Genomic DNA, 18,668 nt, shown 5'->3' on the forward strand with positions numbered 1-18,668 from the left:
TGAGGAGCCCTTTTGAGATGTTTTGACGGTGTGATAAGGCTCTTTATCAAACCGCAAAACATTGTTATTTTGCTATTGTGAAAGGGCGCCCTTGAATTTTGGAGCTTACGTTTATATGGCATCCTTCACGTGAGCAAGCCTCTTGCAACTGAGAAGGTTTAAAACAAAACCGTGTTTGAACGCAACACGTCAGTATTTATTTAACCTGTTCGCTCCTTCCACTCAGCGGGCTCCATGTCTCACGCTTCGCCCACCCACCATCAGTGGTCAGGGCTTCAGCCGCTCTGCCCCCACCCTCTGGCACTCCACCCTGCAGTCCCTCCGCCTCGCCCGCCCTCCTTCCCTTGCTTCTTTCAAGGCACATCTCAAGACCCCCCTCTTCGACCACGCATTCGGCCACCCTCACAGCCGTACCCGCCCTGCCCTCCTCCCCTCCTGATCCCAACCCTCTGCTCGGATCCATATTGTGGCAGCCGGTTGCACACAATTTGGGACACCACATGTCAAGCGACTGCCAGGATGGTGGAAGGCGAAGTGGATGGACCTTGGTCTTCTTTTGCCGGCAAATTCTTATGGCCCACAAACAGCCATGGAGCGAGTGACCATTGTCTGGGGAATTGTTGGGCAAGACTCCAGGGGAGAGAGAGAAACTCCCTTCTCTTTCCGGAATGTGCCATAGGATATTTAACCTTCACCTGAACAGACAGACGGGATCTGGGTTTAACATCTCATCCGAATGACTTGGTTCATTTGAAAATACAGCTAGCGAGGAATGAAAGTGAGAAGACTGGTTTCACATGTCACCAGAGGTGGGAAAACCTATAGCTGAAACCGAGAGAGCAATCACCAGGCAAGAAAGCCGAGTTTTAACTACTTTCGCTCTGTGGGATTTTTCTGTGTGCCTCTAAATTTTACCTTAACATTTTTTCGGTCTTGGTGGTGGGGAGGGGGAGGAGAGCCACAGGGTTCGCTATTTCTCGGAACGCAGTGTCTTCGTAACCAGTGAATGGGCTTTGGAACAAACCTCGCAATCTCTGCTCAGTTTTGTTCTTCAAAGAGGAGTACTTGGCAACTGCTTATTGGCTGCTCCTTGTAAGTGCCGTCACAAGTGTGTGTGTGTGTGTGTGTGTGTGAGCGCGCTCTGCATTTGGCAAACAAGCAACTGAGGCTGAGATCCCATTTGTTATAGCGTCAGCCACAGTACTAACATGGGTCGAGATTCTTAAAGTCCCCCCCACCCCCTTTCGATTAATCCCTTGATTTGTTTGAAATCTTATCCGTGGGATTTAAATCATGGAGCAAGTCAGTCCCTGTTTATAATGGTACGTGCCGCAACTTATTTTCTCTCCCTCCCTCTGTTCCCCTGTTTTTAAGTGTTCTTTGCTGTTTGGACAAGGATTTTCTCAACCTCTTGACTTTCCCCGTGGCTTGTAATCGCAGGGTTAATAATCCACCAGTTTCTGTGTGGCGAGCGAGTGAATATTCTGACGTGAAGAAGGTTGTTGGAAGTCGTTTTTGCGTTGCAAGTTGCGACTTGAAAGGGACACACAAACCAAGGATACAATACCAAGGGCATTACTAGATCATTGGTACTTTTTTCTAAGTCCTGGCCTGTTCTGTGTGTTCACTCTTTGTTTGCACTTTTGTTCATTGAGTATTTATATTGCAGCATTAGTACTCATAAGGAATAGGACTTGTTTGAAAAGTTGACTGAAAATGGTGTGAGTAAGGAACTGTCTTATCTCGATTACTACGTTGATTCATTACTAGTTCTGTTTCTAAGATTCTTGCCTCTTCCCTCTTATTACAGTTAACCCAGCAGCGACTGCCAAAAGGAGAGTAAAATAAGCTTCGGTTCTCTTGCACCAAACTTTGTTCTGAAGAGAACAGGGAGATCTGTTGACCGTCAACAAGCTTGGGTTTTCTCCACGTTGTGTACATGCAGCGAAAAATACTTTCCTTGTATTCTGTTCTGAAACTTGGTCGGTTTTGTTAAGCTGTTGAACGAACATTGCGAAAAGCCTGGGCAGAGACACAAGTGTGTCACCTTGTGGTGGTTTGGCATAGCGGCAGATTTTCACACTTGACCGCAGTGGATGCATTGAAAGAGTTGTAATAGTTTCATCAGGTTTATTCATTGATTTGGACTTGCATCTCGTGTGGTTCACCTTCATCTCTGCACATTTGGCAACGGTACAAGAAAAGGCTCTTCTTTAGCAGGACCTCTCAATGTCCTTCACAGGCTATAGTGTAAGGTCGAGACTGTGTATTGGGAATGCTGGAAAGCATGTATTATTTTAAAAAAACACACACAGTTGAGGCTTTTGACCTCATGCAGGTTATTGAAACGTTCTAGATTACCTGAGCACATTTGCAACTGATTTACTAGGTTATTTTCTATAATGTGTGATTAAAACAGTGGGAATTTGGGTTGCCATGAAGCCAATCTATCCTCATCTTCTTTCGTGGTGATATTGTTGTCGATAGTTGACCCAGCTCCAAGTGTTGGCCCTTCACCTCCTTCAGAATAATCAATGAAATGGTGATTGACATTGCGTATTTGATGATAATAAAGCTTTACATGTGATTCAGTGCCTTAACGTGTCAGCAGGATGTCTCAAAGAGCTGTCAGATATGTCGGTGCTGCAAGGGGTAACCCACTAGGTCACAGGGAGGCCACACAGATAGTTGACCAGATGGATCATATCACAATAATAATAATCCTTGCATTTGATATAGCGCCTTATCACATCTTCGAGACGTCTCAAAGCACTTCACAGAAAACACTGTAAACTGAATCGACTGTATATTTCCTGGGCGAACACGGCAGCCAATTAATTGCACACAGCAGTGTCCCATAAATAGTCGTAGATTGAGTGACCATATTTTTTTAATTGATTATCAATGGGCGAAGCATGCAGTCAGGAGTGAGAGGAACGAAGAAAAGATGAGCTACATGTAGCCTTGGGACACACTCATGCAAAGCCGACCAGAGGAATGTGTGCTAGTTAATAAGAGGAAAGATAAGGTAACATTGACGGATCATCGAAATGCTCATTAGTTGGTGAGGCCTGGTACCGGGAACCTTGTGATTAAGGAGATGAGATCATTCTGTTTTCAGAGTTCTGCAGTGGACAGAAATGGAACATAAGAAAGGAGCAGTTCCATAATTGTTGGAAGCAAAACAGTCAGAGAATCCTGAAGCTCTGCCTTACACATGTGTAGAGCTGATCACCAAAACCTTTGTAATAAACCTTAATTCCAATACTTTACGTTTTGTGTACACCTGTTGTTCAGGATCGAGCGTGTAAGCTCTTCGGAGGGAATGGGGCAAGTTTAACAGAGCTTTGAGATGTATGAAACACAAGGCTTATGTTATTAAAGCTCAGTGAGGGTGCATTTTGTTGATTAATGTGGGCAGCCAATGTGCGTGTGGCAATGTCCCACAAGCAGGCATGAAGTGACTGACGGATTGCTGATCGCAAAAGTGTTGAGACAACATGCGAGCACGTGAACGAGAAGCTCGAGAATACGGTGATGCAAAAAGAGAGGAACGAAGCCAGAGTTTAACCTGCTGGGCTCTGGAAGAGCTGAGCGTTGAGTTATAATGGGAGAATCTCGCTGCACTTTTTTCTAGTCACCAGAAATGACTGACGGCCGGTGTACACTTGTTTTGGTGGTGCTGGGGTGGGGGAGGTCAAGAACTGAAGAGGAAATGGGACTTTTCCACCAACCACTGTGATGTTAAATTTAGCGTTTCGCTGTTTGACTAAATTCTCCCTTCTCTGTAAAATGGGGGTCACAAATGGGTGTCCCCCATCCCAGGGGATTAACTGGCTCATTGTGCAATGAATGGGACCAAGTACTGGATTTGGTGTCTTGAAGCCGCTCGTTTACCAAGTGCTATCTGCTGTTGGTTCAGTAAACCTTCAGCCAGAGGTGATGTGTTTCATTAACCCCACCTCTTTGTCAAAGCAAGGATGTAGTGACTGTGTGTTTTGTGGGTGAAACGCAGCAGCCAATTGCGCACAGCTGTGTCCCACAAAGAAAAGTGTACAGTGTTGAACAGACACAGGTGGGACCTAGATCTAACGTCTTATCTGAAAGATGCGATTATCTTTTAATCACGCAAAACTACTGTTGGTCGTGAGATTGCTATCAGCCAAGCTAAGATTGGTCTGTGATTCACCTCCGTGCTGTGTCCTTGTATTGTAATTCCTAATGAGAGGAAATTGAGGTCTTGGCAGCCCAGTGATTGTGCTTTGAAGTGGTCTGTTAGCCTACGGCATCATTTTTAAAAAAAATCCAAGCCATTATCAATGAGAAGTTTCACTGCCGCAGATTAGTTTTTCTGTCACTCTTAGACGATTGAGCTGGGAACCTCATTAAACCAGCACAAGGGTAAAATCTTCCTTTCTGAACGGAGGAGGAAAAGAATGCTGTACACAGTAAGACTCAACACAAGTCGGATCAGTCGTGACCATAACATTTAATATGACATTTAATAAGGCTCTGTGACGCTACCCCACATATAAAAGGGCCCTATATAAGTTGTTGTTGTTATGACTTGCACAAAGTCTCCAAGTTGCAGGCAAAGTGTAAATGGTCTAAAATCCGATTTAATCTAAAATCTACACTGCGCGAGCGTAATTCAATGCAGCCAGCATGCGACGACGGGTCAAGCCTGTTTCCTGCGATTGAATGCGCCTCGACCCGTCGCCGCACGCGCACTTAAAGGCGAGCGTTGTGATCACATTGAATTGCGGGGAGTTAAGTTCTCTGCCCCTGTGGCGACTGATCAACACTATGTTTCCCGCGATTTAAGGCAGCCGGTAAGTGCGGGAGTAATGGAGGGTTGGGGCGCAGGGTTACGAGTTGGGAGGTGATTAATATGAGTCGTGCAAAGAAATCTAGGTGTTTTGATAGGAACCTGAATGGGCCTCGGGTGAATGTACAACTTGGCCGATTGTACGAATTGTAAAGAAGAGTTATGTGACTGTATTAATGGCCTGAAAGGTATATTCAACACCAGCAGTTTACACTTGTACAACGCCTTTGACCTTGGGAAGATGTTGCTAAGGGCTTCACGTGACTCACTGGGCTCCCTGAGTTTTGGGGTGGGGGGGTGGGCAAGGAAGGTGGGGGAGGCTGAAAGCATGAAGGAAGAGCAGGGTCTCTTCATATTGCACAAATTAACCATCTTTCACCCACAAAATACAGCCAATTCACTTTACAGCGCTTTGAGATGTCTCGAAGATGTGATGAGGCGCTGTATCAAACGCAAGGATTATTATTAATTTGCTGTGATCGCTCTATCCCAACAACCTGCGTATACATTAACACACTCTCTCTCGTTTCTTTGGTCAGGCCTCGATTCCTTCGTCTGACGGAGAGAGAGCGAACGAGGGGAACGCGAAGCACCATGATGGCCAATAAAAGAAATCTGGAGTACGTGGAATCGCTGATCCGGAGCAAGATGCCTCGATTGGAGAAGGAACTCAACCTCGCAGGGTCTCCGAAGCTCTGCAAGCCCAGTCCACTAACCACGTACGTTCCTGAAAATCCACTGAAATACGCAGGCACGTACTTAGCTTATCACCTGCGCAACCGCGAAGGGCCTGACCTGCCCACGGTGTGGAACCACCCCCCACAGTATTTGACGCACGTGGGGAATCCACATCTCCATGCCCAACCGCCCGGCGATGGTCCTCAACCCAACGACCACTTGTACAGGGTGGAGCCCGAGGGCAGGCCCTCCACTCACCAGTCGGCTGCCAGCGAGAAGAGGAAGGTTGACCTGGTCAAGGATTTGATGAACGTGCGTTTGAAATGGGTCACGTTCGTGGAACGTCAAGAGAATCTGAGGAATGGGCAGAACCCGCCCGTTCTGCTACACCCGTCCCCCGGGGACAAATGCCACTTGGCTGCCGCGCCCCCGTCTTATCTCCCGGGCGCAGCTGCATGAACGTAGCTGTCCCGCAACCCGTCTACAGAAACGGAGCCTGTTACCCCGTCAACGGCTGCTCGTTGGAGAACCCCGCAGATCGCTATCACCGGAGCGTCCAGGAGACCGCCGAGTGGCGAGCCCTCCCTCCTGCATCTTCCAGCTGCTTGATGGCAGGCGACAATCACCGGGTACGTCAACTACAGTACAGTCACCTGCCTCCTCCCGTGGACAACACCTCGGAGCCTGCGCCCAGGCAGGTCAGCTCGGCCGGGAGGAAACACAAGGAAGCGCGAGGGATGCCCCCCGCGATGGCTCCAGGCTACGGAGCTTTCAACGGGAACCTACTGCAGGGCCCCAGGTATTCTGCCCTGTCTTACGATAGCGTGGATGGGTCGAGTCACATCAACGCCCCCGTGCACAGCCTCCAGGAACTGCAGAAAATCTCGATGCAGCCTTACTCGCTGGCGGACTGCCCCCGGGTGCCGCCCCCTCTGTACCACAGCACGTCCTCGCCCCCCAAGTTCCCAGGACCCGTCCAGCTCAAAGTAGTTCAGGGCTCGAGCCAGCCAACCGGCGGCCATTACTCCCTCCAGCCGCAGAGCTACCGGCTGCCTGTGGAGTACCCGGCCTCCAGCGGACAGGTTGCTATGCCCACTGCCCTGTTCACCAACCGGCACAACCCGGGCAGTTTCCCCCTGTTTCCCGACAACGTCCGGTACCTGCCTCCGCACTATCATGTGCTGCCGCCCGAGAGCCCCGGCCCCCCCCCCACCGCCACCACCGTGCCTTTGATCCCGCCCGCCTACCAGCCCCCGGACTTGGCGCGCCAAGCCTCCACCCGAGCCAAAGGGTCTCGCGCCCCCTCGCAACGGGACGACTGCGCCCACACCCCTCCCAACGCTCCGTCAGGAAACGTCTTGCGCTTCCGGCCGCGGGTCATCATCGACGCCCAAAAAGTCCAAAGGTGCCGCCGAAGCCCGCCCGACCTTGTCCCCGACGAGGACCAGGCCGGTCATTGCCAGCTGCTCAGTAAGCACAGCGCCTTCCACCCCGTGGTGTCGGGGAGCCACGTGAAGGGGGCAGGAGAGAAATCCGCTCTCCCTCCGGCCCCCCGCCCGTTGCAAGAACCCGCCGTCCACGACCCCTCGGTGAGCGCCTGCCTCCTGCCGCCCAGCCTGGATTACGACCCGTCCCCGCTTGGCAAGTTGAGAAGGGAACTCGCAAAGGCCAAAGCGGGCGGCCGCCAAACTCCACCCCCGAGCTATCCCCTCGCGGTGGCCGGGACCGCCAGAAAACCCCCGGCCCGAATTCCTCACCCGTTATTGAAGAGAAGTCGAAACCCCCGGCTTCCCCACCCATGCCCGTCATCAACAACGTCTTCAGCCTGGCGCCGTACCAGGCCTACCTGGAGGCCTCGGGTATCTTCACCAAACATCTGAAATGCCAGTTGCACCAGGAGTGCACCTGCGCCAAGGAAGGGAAGATTCCGGGCTGCGGGGAAGGCGTGGAGGACTTGCACTGCGAGAGGCGTAGTAGCCCGGCCTCCAACGGGCCGGCGTCCAAAATGGCCACCGGGTACCCGTTCGAGGGGGGCAGGGAACCCCTCGACGGGACGGGCGGACGCGGGCAAAGTGAGGCCGGCGACTCGGCCGGCCCAGCGAGGGCTCGCTCCGAGTTCCAGCCGCGAGCACTGAACTTCTCTCTCAAGCCCAGCGGCCGGCTCCAAAACGAGGGACCTCCGCCCGGCGGCGAGTGCCCCCCCTTGCCGCTTATGCCCGGGTCAAGCTGTGAGTGCCCGCACGCTCGGCTCGCGGCGGAAAACGGAACGGAACCTGACACGGCCTTGGACCTCAGCGTGAGAAGCAAACTGCGGTTCGTGAACGCCGCCTGGCAATCCCCGGCCCCGTCCTCTTGCTTCTCATCCTCCGCCTCCTCCCCCTCTCCCGGGGCCAAGCAAGAGTCTGCCTGCCCTCAACCGGCTGCACCCGCTGAACTGCCAGAGGTCGTCACCGAGCTCGCGAGCCAGGGAGAGCGACCCGGAAGCCGAGAGCCGTTGCCTGCAGAGCCGGGCGAGAAGAATGCAGGCGAGGCTTCCGATGAGGCCACCAAGTCACAGACAGGGCACGTTAACCTGAAGAAGTACAAGACTCTGAGACCCGCGCCAGCCCCGCCAGCCCCGCCAGCCGAGAAGGTGCCCGGACCTATTAAATTTCATTCGGTCGATCTCCTGGTCCCATTGTCGCTGAAGCTGAGACCTTTGAAGCTGCTGTTGCCCGACCTGCCCAAGTCCATGTTGAGCCGCAAGCCGGAGCCCGCCACTCCCCCGAGCGAGAGCAAGGTGCTCGTGCCCGACAACGGGGAGTCTGTGCACAGCGACCCCCAGGCCTACTTCATGCGTCTCCACCAGTCGCTGTGCAGCATGGTGGCCCAGTCGGTGACCGATACCTCCAAGGATGTCCTGCGTCTCTGCCTGCGGGACGTGGAGGCCGAGGAGAGCCAGGGCACAGAGAACCCCAGGCTCCGATCTTCACCCAAATCCAAGAACGGAACAAAGAACTACGGGCTGCTGAAGATGTCCAAGTCCAAAGAGATCTGGCTGCACCACGAGCCGGTGCAGAGCGCCCTGCAGAAACTGCTTGCCCACCTGGAAACCTACCTCTTCACCCGGAGATGCCCCTTCCCGCACGTCATCCGGGCCGGGGCTATCTTTATCCCCATCTATCTGATCAAGGAGAAGCTCTTCTCCAAACTCGATGGTACTATGATCGACCAGGTTTTCCAAGAGCACAAGATCGAGCTCCGGCCCACGACCCTGTCAGAGGAGAAGAAGCTACAGAGCGAGTTGCAGCTCCAGCGATGCTCCTCCAGGCTCATCAAGCTGCTATCCCTCAAACAGTTGCCCGACATCTATCCCGACTTGCTGAATGTCCTCTGGCATTCCTGTCTGAAAGTCCACCTCGGTGAGTATTCTGTACCGTTTGCTTTCCTTTCCACCTTGGGTGTGCTGAGGGTAGCAATCGATCGCTGCAGGTTGTGACTCCATAACTATGACATCCAAGACTTTTGATGTTCGTGTCGACAGCATAGGGGTTGTCGAAAGACAACCGGATAAATAGCTTAAAAAAAGGAGAGAGATACAGTCGGGATGTGGGGGAAAAGGGCAGTTCAATGGGATTGAAAGCATTGCTCTTAAACGTGCCAGCACAGGGACGATGGGCTGAATGTGCTGTGAATTTCTATTGTTCTTTTGCTCCTGACTCGACTGTGCTTGCATGCAAATCTCTTGTGTCTCTCCCTCTTCAGGCTCTTCCTCAACCACTTTGTCTCCTTGTCCTGCCCTCCTTCCCACCTTCTCTGCCGGCTTGGTCCTGGTGTTAATCGCTTTTCACGCCAATTCCCGGGGAATCCGCACCCGGCCTTCAAAGTATCTTGCTGCGCCTTTGCAAGCGTTCTCTCTGTACCTTGCAGCAAAGACGGATTTAAAATTGCCACTAACTTGTACGAACTAATCATTGGTCATTTCTTTTGGTGCAGAGATCTTGTAATAGTCCTCCTACACTAACTAGACACTGGAAATCAGCTCTAAATCATTTTTCACACCAATACAACCAATGATGTATCATCCCAGGGTTAGGGAGAGGGAAGCCAGCTAGGGTTCTACCTCCCGGTCCCTCTACTGGTTTTTGTGTGTGTGTGTGTGTGTGTGTGTGTGTACCAACCTTTCCGCTCAGCGGGCTCCGGCCTGCTCCAACATCGGCGGCCGAGACTTCAGCTCCTCACCCCCCCCACCCTTTGGAACTCCCATCTCACAGTCCTTTTGTCTTGCTTCCTCCCTTGCCTCCTCAAGACCTTCCTCCTCAACAGCGCATTCAGCCACCATCCTACTTCCCTGCCCTCCACCCTCCCTGATCCCAACCCCCAGCTCAGGTTCAAATCCCTGACTGTCCAGTGCCTTGGGATGTCCTCCCAACGCGAAGGGAACTATACAAATGTAATGTGTTGTTGTTTGTGTGGCAGCCAGGTGGGAAGCGGTCAGGTTCGACTGCGAAGCCACCTACAGTTGAGTGATCTGTTGACACTAACTGCCAAGACTCGCACATGGTCAATGGATGCTAGCGGGGGGTGGGGGGGGGAAGTTTGGTACCAGAGAGCAACCATGCCAGTGGAAGCATATTCCAGTGAAAAAAAGTGTGGTGCGGGGTGGGGGGGAGCGAGAGAGTGAAGAGGAACATGGCAAAATCCTACAGGTTGTGAGTGATGAAAAAGCTACAGATTCATTGTGAAGTGGAGTCCAGCTGTTGCTGAGGGTGGGGGGGTGGTGGGGGGGGGGGTAGGGAATCTTGTGGTGGGGTGTGGTCGGAATTAACGCTTCAGTGAAAATGCGGCTTATTATTTGTCTCTCTTTGTTCGGGCTTTGCACGTTGCAGCGAAGTCTCTTTGTTTGCTCATGATTCCGGGATCGGGTTCCCCGCTGAACTGCCAGATCCGGTGGTGGAATTTTTCGAGTAATTTTCAATTAAATTGGAAGCTTTGTCTCGTTTACAAAAGGGTTAAATGCTGCTCTTTGCCTTCTCTCCTCAAGCTCTTTAATTGACGCACATCAGTTGTTCTGTCTGCCCTCAAGAGAGAGAGAGAGCCTTCCTCTAAGGGCATAAACAGAGCCGAGATCCTCTTGTTTTCAAACCCCTTCATGCTCTCGCACCTCCCTACCTCTCTCTCTCTCTCTCCGACCTGCTTACCCCCCACTCCAGCATCCTCGGCCACCTCCGGCCTCCCGTTTGTCCCTCGTGCCCTCCGCTCCACCATCGGTGCCTGTGCTTCAGTCACTACGCCCTGAAACTCTCCTTCAATCTCTCCGCCCCACCCCCCTCCCTCCCCACCTTCAAATCACCTAAAGACTTACCTTTTTGATCGTGTTTATCGTCACCTCCCCTCTCCCTCCCTGCCCCACCCCCTCAGCTCGGGGTCAGATTCTGCCACTGTCAAGCGTCTGGAACTTTACCCTGCGTGAAGGGGGGGCGCTACATAAATGTTTTTGATGACGCGTTAAAATGCGTAGCAGTTAGCTAGTCATTTTAGCCTTTGATATATAAAAAAAACTGTCCTTCTCTGCACAGTTTCTACACCTTGCACCAAAGTTGACGAGGGAAATTGCCAACGTCTTTCTTTCCCCAAATGGAATTAGTGGCCGGGGCATTCGCTCTGATCCTGAATCTCGTGGGCGTTGAGCTCGTTCTGCAGTCTGTGCTGAGCCGGTGCCTGGTGGTAACTGAAGTGTGACAAATGCCAGCAAGTGTTTAAACGGTGGCAATAATCCAGCCACAGCGCAGTTTTAAGGGAACAACAGACACCAAACAAAATAAAATGAAGAGTCCTTCTCCCTGACATTGTTTGGCCCCTTTAGAATCTTAAAGACAGCAATCATATCGCTTCTCCAGCGTGAACATGCCCAATTTACTTAGTCGCCATTAGTCGTCAAGATGATGTGAATCCCCCACCCCACCCGATCCCAATCCACTGCTCTAGCTCCAAACCCCTGAAGGTCCAACAACTTGGGACATACTCCTGACGTGAAATGCGCTGTGTAAATGTAACTTCTTGTTGTCAAATCTCTTCTGCAATTATCAGCGGATAGAGAGAGATGTGGGAGGTTGACGCTTGTGTGGAATAAAAACCCGAGCATGGACTAGTTGGGCCGAATGGCTTGTCTCTGAGCTGTAACGTTCTGTGTAATAATTCTGGTGTGTCAGGGATACGTGTGGTGTACAAGGTGCTGTTGGCACGGTACATCATCACCTAGCTTAATTTGTGTGCAACCAACTGCGGGAAACAGGTAAGATTAAAAATAACATCAATCCATCCTTTCTGATCTTTGCTGGGGTAAAATTTAAGCGACTTCTATCTGAAATCTTCTTGCTTGCTGGTGGATGTTAATCAAAGGTCTCCTCAAACAGCCTGGGCTTGTGAACAAATACTCTTTATACTAAAAAACTGTTGGCTTTCCAGCTTTCTTTCAAATGATGAGCTTCAGCTAATGGTCTTGGGTGTAAAATGCTAATTGTGGTGGATTCTTCGACCGTGGCTTTGTGTTTCAAGTTGTTGGTTTGGGTTCCATTTGGTGAGTCAGAAGGTTGTGTGTTTAAACCCCACGTTAGTCTTAGAGAAGGGCCCGCTCCATTGTTAGGTGCGTCATCTTTCAGATGAGACATTTAACTACACCCGTCTGCCAGATCGGATGCATATAAAGATCCCATGACGTAGATTTGTAATAGAACAAAGAGTTCTCTCACAGCCTGGCCAATAATTGACGAAATTCACAAATGAATCATTTGACCTGATGAGATAAGGCAATGAGCCAAACAATTGCCTGTGTTTTTTGGTACATTTTAACAAAAAGAATTGCCCCAGTTACCATATTAAGTAACTACAGGCATCATTCTGATAGTTAGTAAAGGGGTAAACGGAGAGAGTAGGACTTTTTTTTCACTTGCACAGTAATAATATAATAATCCTTGCATTTGATATAGTGCCTTATCACGTCTGTGAGACGTTTTCAAAGTGTTTCAAAGGATATACTGTCGACTGTGAATTGACTGTATATTTTGTGAGCAAAACGCGGCAGTTGTGGATTGAGTGGATACGGAATGTTCTGGAGGGTGGTTGAGGCAGAATTCATATTCACCTCTAAGAATTGGACAAATACCGTATCAAGTTTTCTTTTAGGTGATAACATTGTGGGATATAGTTAATAGGTAGTTTGAGACGTGTAACTGCCAGGAAGGTGGAAAGGCAAATTAGATGGGCCTCTGTCTTTTTTCGTCTTATTTCTTATTTTCTTATATATCAATGTGGGGAAAGGGCAGTTAAATGGGACTGAAATGATTGCTCTTAAGGGAGCCAGCACACACACACGATTGGCTTCTTGTGTGTCATAAATATCTATGCTTTCTGATAGCATTAAAACTGCTTGGTGTCGTAAATATGTTTAATCCTTACAAGGATTTTACAGGACGAGAGATAAGTTTGGTCACAAAGACTTTACAGCATATTCTTGTGAAGCACTTTGGGACATCCTCCCAATGTTAAAGGCACTGTACCAAATGTAAGGATTATTATTATTATTCCTACTTGTGTACAAGTGAAACTAAATTTCTAGCAGATATTTATTTTTTCTAAATTTTCATGGACACATTTCAACCTGCCCACACAGCATCAACTTTCCAGTAAATGGGTCATCAGTTAATCATTTGGAATTGGAACAGTTTTTGTTAGCCCGATGCTAATTGTGCTCAAGCAATGCCCGAGAGCAAGTCAGACGAGGATTTAAACCTGGAACCTTCTGGCTCTCGCTGTCTTTACTCACTAGGCCAAGGTGGGAGAATGTACTGTAAAGTTAATTGAATATTTTGTGGGTGAAATGCGACAGTCAATTGCCCACAGCAGTGTCCCACAAACAGCAGTGGATACTCTGTAGAGAAAACAGGGGTTGAGATGAAGTCCTTTCTGGTCTGTAGCATCTCCTTTGGGAGAGGAATGAACTTGATTGCAAACTCTGGGGCCATCTTTATTCAATGGCCTCTTCCCTCTCCTCCTGACTCCATCCTCAATGGATCCACCGCCTCCTTTTAAAATAAAATAATACAAAATAAAATAACACCTCTTTGAGCCAATTGACTTGCCATCTGATGGCTTCAGTCTAGACCACAGAGCGATTCAGAGTATCTTGATAGTTCTACCATTCAGGCTTTGCCTTGATTCCCAGGCAAGTAACGTTATCAGCCCCAACTTTGTTGAGAGTATATTAGACGTCTAAGTGTTGTATTCAGAGTTAAAGATGACTGTAAATTTTCTTGCAGATCTGTCTTCACGTGGTGATCTAGATGCTCCCTTGCAGGTATTTTTTAACCAGTGTTTTGAATCCTGTAGATCTCTCTTATTTTGTTTCCTTTTGACCGTTCTCTCTTTTTTCTTCTTTCGTAAATCTGTCGTCTGTCTGAGAGACTAATGGTCGACTGTTTGTCTCCTTGTTTATTTCTTGTATCAGGTGACGACATTGATGAAGACCTGAAGGACACGGATCCCCCTCAGGCTCCTGCTGATCCGAGCAACAGCGATGACGTCGGCAACAATCAGCCGTCGGACCCTCCTCCCGGGGAGTTTGGGGCAAAACCACAGAGTGTATCGGACGTCCCGTCTTGCACGCAGGAGAAGCAAGACGTTAGCGTCACGGGCTCGAGGCTCAGGGTGAAAGGAACCAAACGCCGTTGGAAATTGGCCATACCTTGCTCTGTGAATTCGAAGATGCCGCGTGTCGCATGCTGTCCACAGAGCGCGCACGAGGTTAAAGAGCGTTCAGAGAGCCCCTCCGGCGTGCGGAGCAATGGAGGTAGTACCCCTGAGGTGAAGGCGGAGGAGGCCGAGACGCCCCAACCATCTTACAGGAAGTTACGGAAGAGGAAGATCCTGTTGATGGCGAAAGCCAGCGCTACACCTAACTGTGAGAAAAACAGTAGTAGTCTGGCGCTCACCAAACCCGTGACCCCCAATGGGGGCGAGAGAGAAGCCAAGGATTCCAGTCCTGTCCGAGTCACCAAAGTATGTCGCGTTTTGAACAGGAACAATGCCAAGGCCGATTCCTTGAGGCCAACCAGAAGCACGTCCAAAGTGCTGCACCTCCGCAGCTCAATCGTGCGCTTGAAATTCCAGAGGCCGCATCGATTGTCCGCGTGCCGGCCCACCACCCTGAAGCCCCCAGTCACCGGGAAAACTGCCTCGACCTGCAGGAAGTACCCTAAAGCCCTCGCAAAACACCGGGAGATGGAGTATCCGAACCTGGTGGGGAAACGCATAAGACACCTCTATGAGGAGAGCGACAAATCAGAGTCCTGGTACAAAGGTCTGGTGGTCCGATTGCACGAAAAGCACCCAAACCCTTTAAAGACCGTGTACGAGGTGAAATACGACAGCGAACCTGAATGGCAGTACTACCTCGAACTCCTACACGATTACGCAAAGGGGTGGGTGAGGGTGGAAGTGTAACTTAAAACGGAACGTAATTCTTTAAAGTTTGATGTAAAAAGAGACTCGAGTAAATATTCCTTATTTTTTTTTCCCCCGGGGTGGGTGAGTGGCGGGGTGGGGAGACAGGGAAGAAAGAGAGAGAGATTTTTGCGTTGATCGATCGCCCCTCGACTCGAGAGGATTACAGATTGCGAAGATCACCTTCAGCCTGAAGTGACAATCGAGCTGCTTCTCCCGGGTCGGGAACGCTACATTTGGTCCGTTGAAAGGATTGAAAGGATTGCCCTATCCTTAACACATAGAGTTCTGTGCACAGCACCTTATGGGTTCACTGTAAAACTCACGGCCGCAACACTGGCGTGTAGCTTGTCAACAGCATTGACCTTGTTGTAATCGTTCAATGTTCTCCCTTTCCCCCCCCCCCCCCCCCCAACCATGCACACCCCCTACACTTTACCTCTTAAGTTAAAACAGATTTATATTTTTTAACAGGTTTCAAAGCCGACTCTAACCTCATTGTCCACGTGGAAATGATAAATTGCTTGAACTTTGCTTCCCTGCGAATCACTTGTGTTGTTTGTCTAAGGTTGACATTCCGCCTATTGGGCGGTGCTGGACTAACAGTGTTTTTGGGTGCAATAGTGACGAGGAAGCTGTGTTTATGCTGCTAGTTCCTAATGCTGCGGAGTTGGCAAGGAAGACTGGCAGAGCTCACTGGGGCAGGCTGGTTGCTGTCCACTGAGCACTCAGCTCCTGTTAGCCCCAGGAGCCAAAGTCCTAGCAGCGGGAAAGCTCGCCGGACCAAAACACTAGCAGAGTTGAACCAAAACTATGCCTATGTGCAAAACTCTGCATTTATTGTCGGTCGTTCAACAGAGTTTTTGACTGTTCTTGTGTTGGAAGGAAATTTCAACCCGGGTTTAGATTTTCCTCTTAATTGTCACATTTCTTGGTTTTTTTTCTTAAAAAGTACTTTGCAGAAAACTTGGCTTCAAGACCAAGGCTCTTGTTTCCACGAGTTAGCCAGATTGGGGATGTTGTGAGATGCTAAGTAAGAGGAGAAGCCTAGACCCTAGTGGAATCTCTTCCCACTTGTTGGCAACACTGTTACACCCAAAAGTGCAATATAATCCTAGGCGGTGGACGAAAATATTCATTTTGGGGGGTGCAGAGTGGGGGCTGAGTAAAATTTGTTGGGTTGTCCTCACCTCGATGGATCTGTCAGTCAAGCCTTTTAAGACTGGCGATCCATTGGCTTGACTGACAGGTCCATTGGCCAATCACAGGTGAGTGCCCCCCCCCCCCCCCCCGATCAGCAGCCCTCCGGGACCAGAAGTGGGCGGGTGCCACCAACAAATTAGGAGATGGTTGAGAAGGGGGCCTGCAGGTTGGGGCTCAGAGGACTAAGGTCTTCTTGGGGCTTTCCCCCCTTCCCTTTAAAGAGGTGACTGAAGAGATTTGGAAGGGGGCTGAGAACCCTGTAGTCTCATTGCTGCCTTAAATCCATCCGTTCTTCCCCTCAGTTTCCCCGACTCCATTAGCATTATTTGTTAGAATAGTTTGGGTTCTCTTTATCAGGGGTTCAGTTGAATCAACTCCAGAGACAAATGTATTTCCATGTTTACTGCTCGTATTTCCAGTCCGTGCTAAACTTGGGCATTGATCAGACACACACACGCATTAATTAAAGTGTTTCTCTCAAGAGTGTATACATTTTTTTTGTTACTCGTTGCAATTTGTTTCATAAGTTAAGTTAAAAAAAGATTCAAGTTTAAATGTTTTCAAAGTTGTTGTTTACTATGTGCCTGGAAGTGGAAAAGGCAGGTTTGAGATGTAACCATTCGCGTTGCAAACTGTGTAACTTTTGTATAAAGATTCGAAAGTGATCAAAACGTGTCTTGTCTTTCTTTTGTATTTTTCTTTCAAAAATTGTGCTCGAGCTCATCACATGCATTTCATACCTTCTGAGCAACATTCCTAAGATGTGGGAACTGCATTGAAAGGAACACAGTGCAGATGCAGTCTGTCTATCCACTGCCATGTTGGAAGGACTTATTTTTTTGCATCGTTGATGAGATGCTTTGAAGAATGAGATCAGAGGAATCCAACATTACTGCACAGCAACTCTTTTCCTCTCCAATCAATCGCCACACAAAAACCTGGAATCATCACAAGTTCACAAGATCGGTTCGCATGAAGAAGGCCTTTCGGCCCGTCCCGTCTCATCCCTCAAACGTTCATCCTTTCAGATCACCCACCCTAATGTTTCTCCCCTCGTCCATGTCCCCATCACAGCATCAAGCTGCTTTTTAAATGAGTCCAGTGTCGTGGCCTCAACCACACTTCCTGGCAACCCTGTTCCAGTCGTTGATTACCCTCTTATAAAATAATAATACTTGCATTTGGTATAGTGCCTTTCAGGTCAGGAGGATATCCCAAAATGCTTCACAGGATTTTTTTGTGCAGTGGGTTTTTGTAGGTGAATGTGGCAGCCAAATTGCATACAGCCATTTCCCACAAACAGCCATGGAGTGAATGATCCAATTATATTTTGTGGGGGCTGTTGGCCGGTAAATCAGGAAAATCCCTTCTCTTTTTGCGCAGTCCCCTGAGATCTTAATGTCTACTTAAACAGGCAGATGGTTTATCTGACATCAGATGACAAGTTTAACAATGCAATGCTCCCCCCCTCCCAGCACGGCAATCGAATGTTAACTTAAGACCGAGTTCCTGGTTCCTGATTTGAGGCTTGAACCCACAACCTCATGCCTGCAGCGAGAGTGTATCAAATGCGCCCAAGATAATTCAACCTTTTATCACTACCATTGAGTCAGGCTGACACTTGTATAAAAATGCCTTGGAGCCACTGTCTCTCACACTTGGAATCGATGGAAATGATTGTCTTTTTAGCTATGTCATTGCTACATGCTCTCATGCGATTGCAATTCTCAATCAACTAACCAGATCAACTCAATCCCTCCCTCATTTGATGCACGACCTGTCACTTACACAAGTCAGATTCCTATGGTGTCCTGGTGCCTTTCATAGTCCAAACCTTTATTTTTGCAAATTATGAGCAAAGATGACTATTTGATTCTGAAGCCAGCAAACCTTGTTCTCGCCTCTTATCGTGGCTTAGGATCCCGGGGTGGTTAGACTATCTGAGCCAATTGGATATCCAGACCTGCCATTGTGGTGAACTGGTGGCAGAAGCCTCAAGAGGAACCATGAAGAATAATTGCTGGTGACTGCCCTGCTAGCTTCCAGGATGCAATGGAAGGTTTTCATGTCTTCCTCTCACAAGGATCTTTTCATCCGCTTAAGGGTGTTCATGTGCTGGTGTCCGCTTCAGCCTGTGGGCTATACTCCAAACTCACATAGGAACAGCAGTAGGCCATTCACCCCTTTGAGCCGGTTCCGCCATTTAACTAGATCATAGCAGATCTGTACCTCAACTAATCCTTTGAATTCCAATTTTCTGCTTTCTCCCCATATCCCTTAATACTCTGACTTACCAAAAATCAATCAACCTCACTCTTGAAGATGTGGATGGATCCAGCTTCCTCAGCTTGAATTATTCTAGTCATGGCCTCTTGGGTTTCTCAGGCAGTTAAAGGACAACCCTCAATAGAAGGTGGTCTGAAAGCTGTCAATAAACCTTGCAATTATTGCAGCGCCTTTCACGTCAGGAGGACATCTC

General features: G+C 49.3%; 1 protein-coding gene and 1 long non-coding RNA gene across 2 annotated transcripts; both read left to right on the forward strand.

The window, feature by feature from the left end:
• The first annotated feature begins 627 nt into the window (after positions 1–627).
• LOC103189145 lies at positions 628–3,015 on the forward strand. The gene is made up of 2 exons (XR_006085669.1): positions 628–1,322; positions 1,811–3,015. It is a non-coding gene; the product is annotated as an uncharacterized LOC103189145 (long non-coding RNA).
• Positions 3,016–6,114: 3,099 nt separating this feature from the next.
• cunh15orf39 (chromosome unknown C15orf39 homolog) lies at positions 6,115–16,854 on the forward strand. Its single transcript, XM_042343142.1, has 3 exons — positions 6,115–7,147; positions 7,276–8,907; positions 13,992–16,854. The coding sequence occupies exons 1-3, from the start codon at positions 6,115–6,117 to the stop codon at positions 14,984–14,986; spliced, it is 3,660 nt and encodes a 1,219-aa protein (XP_042199076.1). The 3' UTR covers positions 14,987–16,854.
• The last annotated feature ends 1,814 nt before the right edge of the window (positions 16,855–18,668 follow it).

The sequence above is a fragment of the Callorhinchus milii genome, unplaced genomic scaffold (genome assembly GCF_018977255.1).
Source record: "Callorhinchus milii isolate IMCB2004 unplaced genomic scaffold, IMCB_Cmil_1.0 Scaffold22, whole genome shotgun sequence".
Taxonomy (NCBI): Eukaryota; Metazoa; Chordata; class Chondrichthyes; order Chimaeriformes; family Callorhinchidae; genus Callorhinchus; species Callorhinchus milii.

Excerpts from the sequence above, each read along its gene's own strand:
- cunh15orf39 (XM_042343142.1), top strand. The coding sequence starts at position 6,115 with ATGGCAGGCGACAATCACCGGGTACGTCAACTACAGTACAGTCACCTG. Across the intron at positions 7,148-7,275 it reads TTACGACCCGTCCCCGCTTG|AGAAGTCGAAACCCCCGGCT; the intron begins GCAAGTTGAGAA and ends CCGTTATTGAAG. Across the intron at positions 8,908-13,991 it reads CTGTCTGAAAGTCCACCTCG|GTGACGACATTGATGAAGAC; the intron begins GTGAGTATTCTG and ends TTCTTGTATCAG.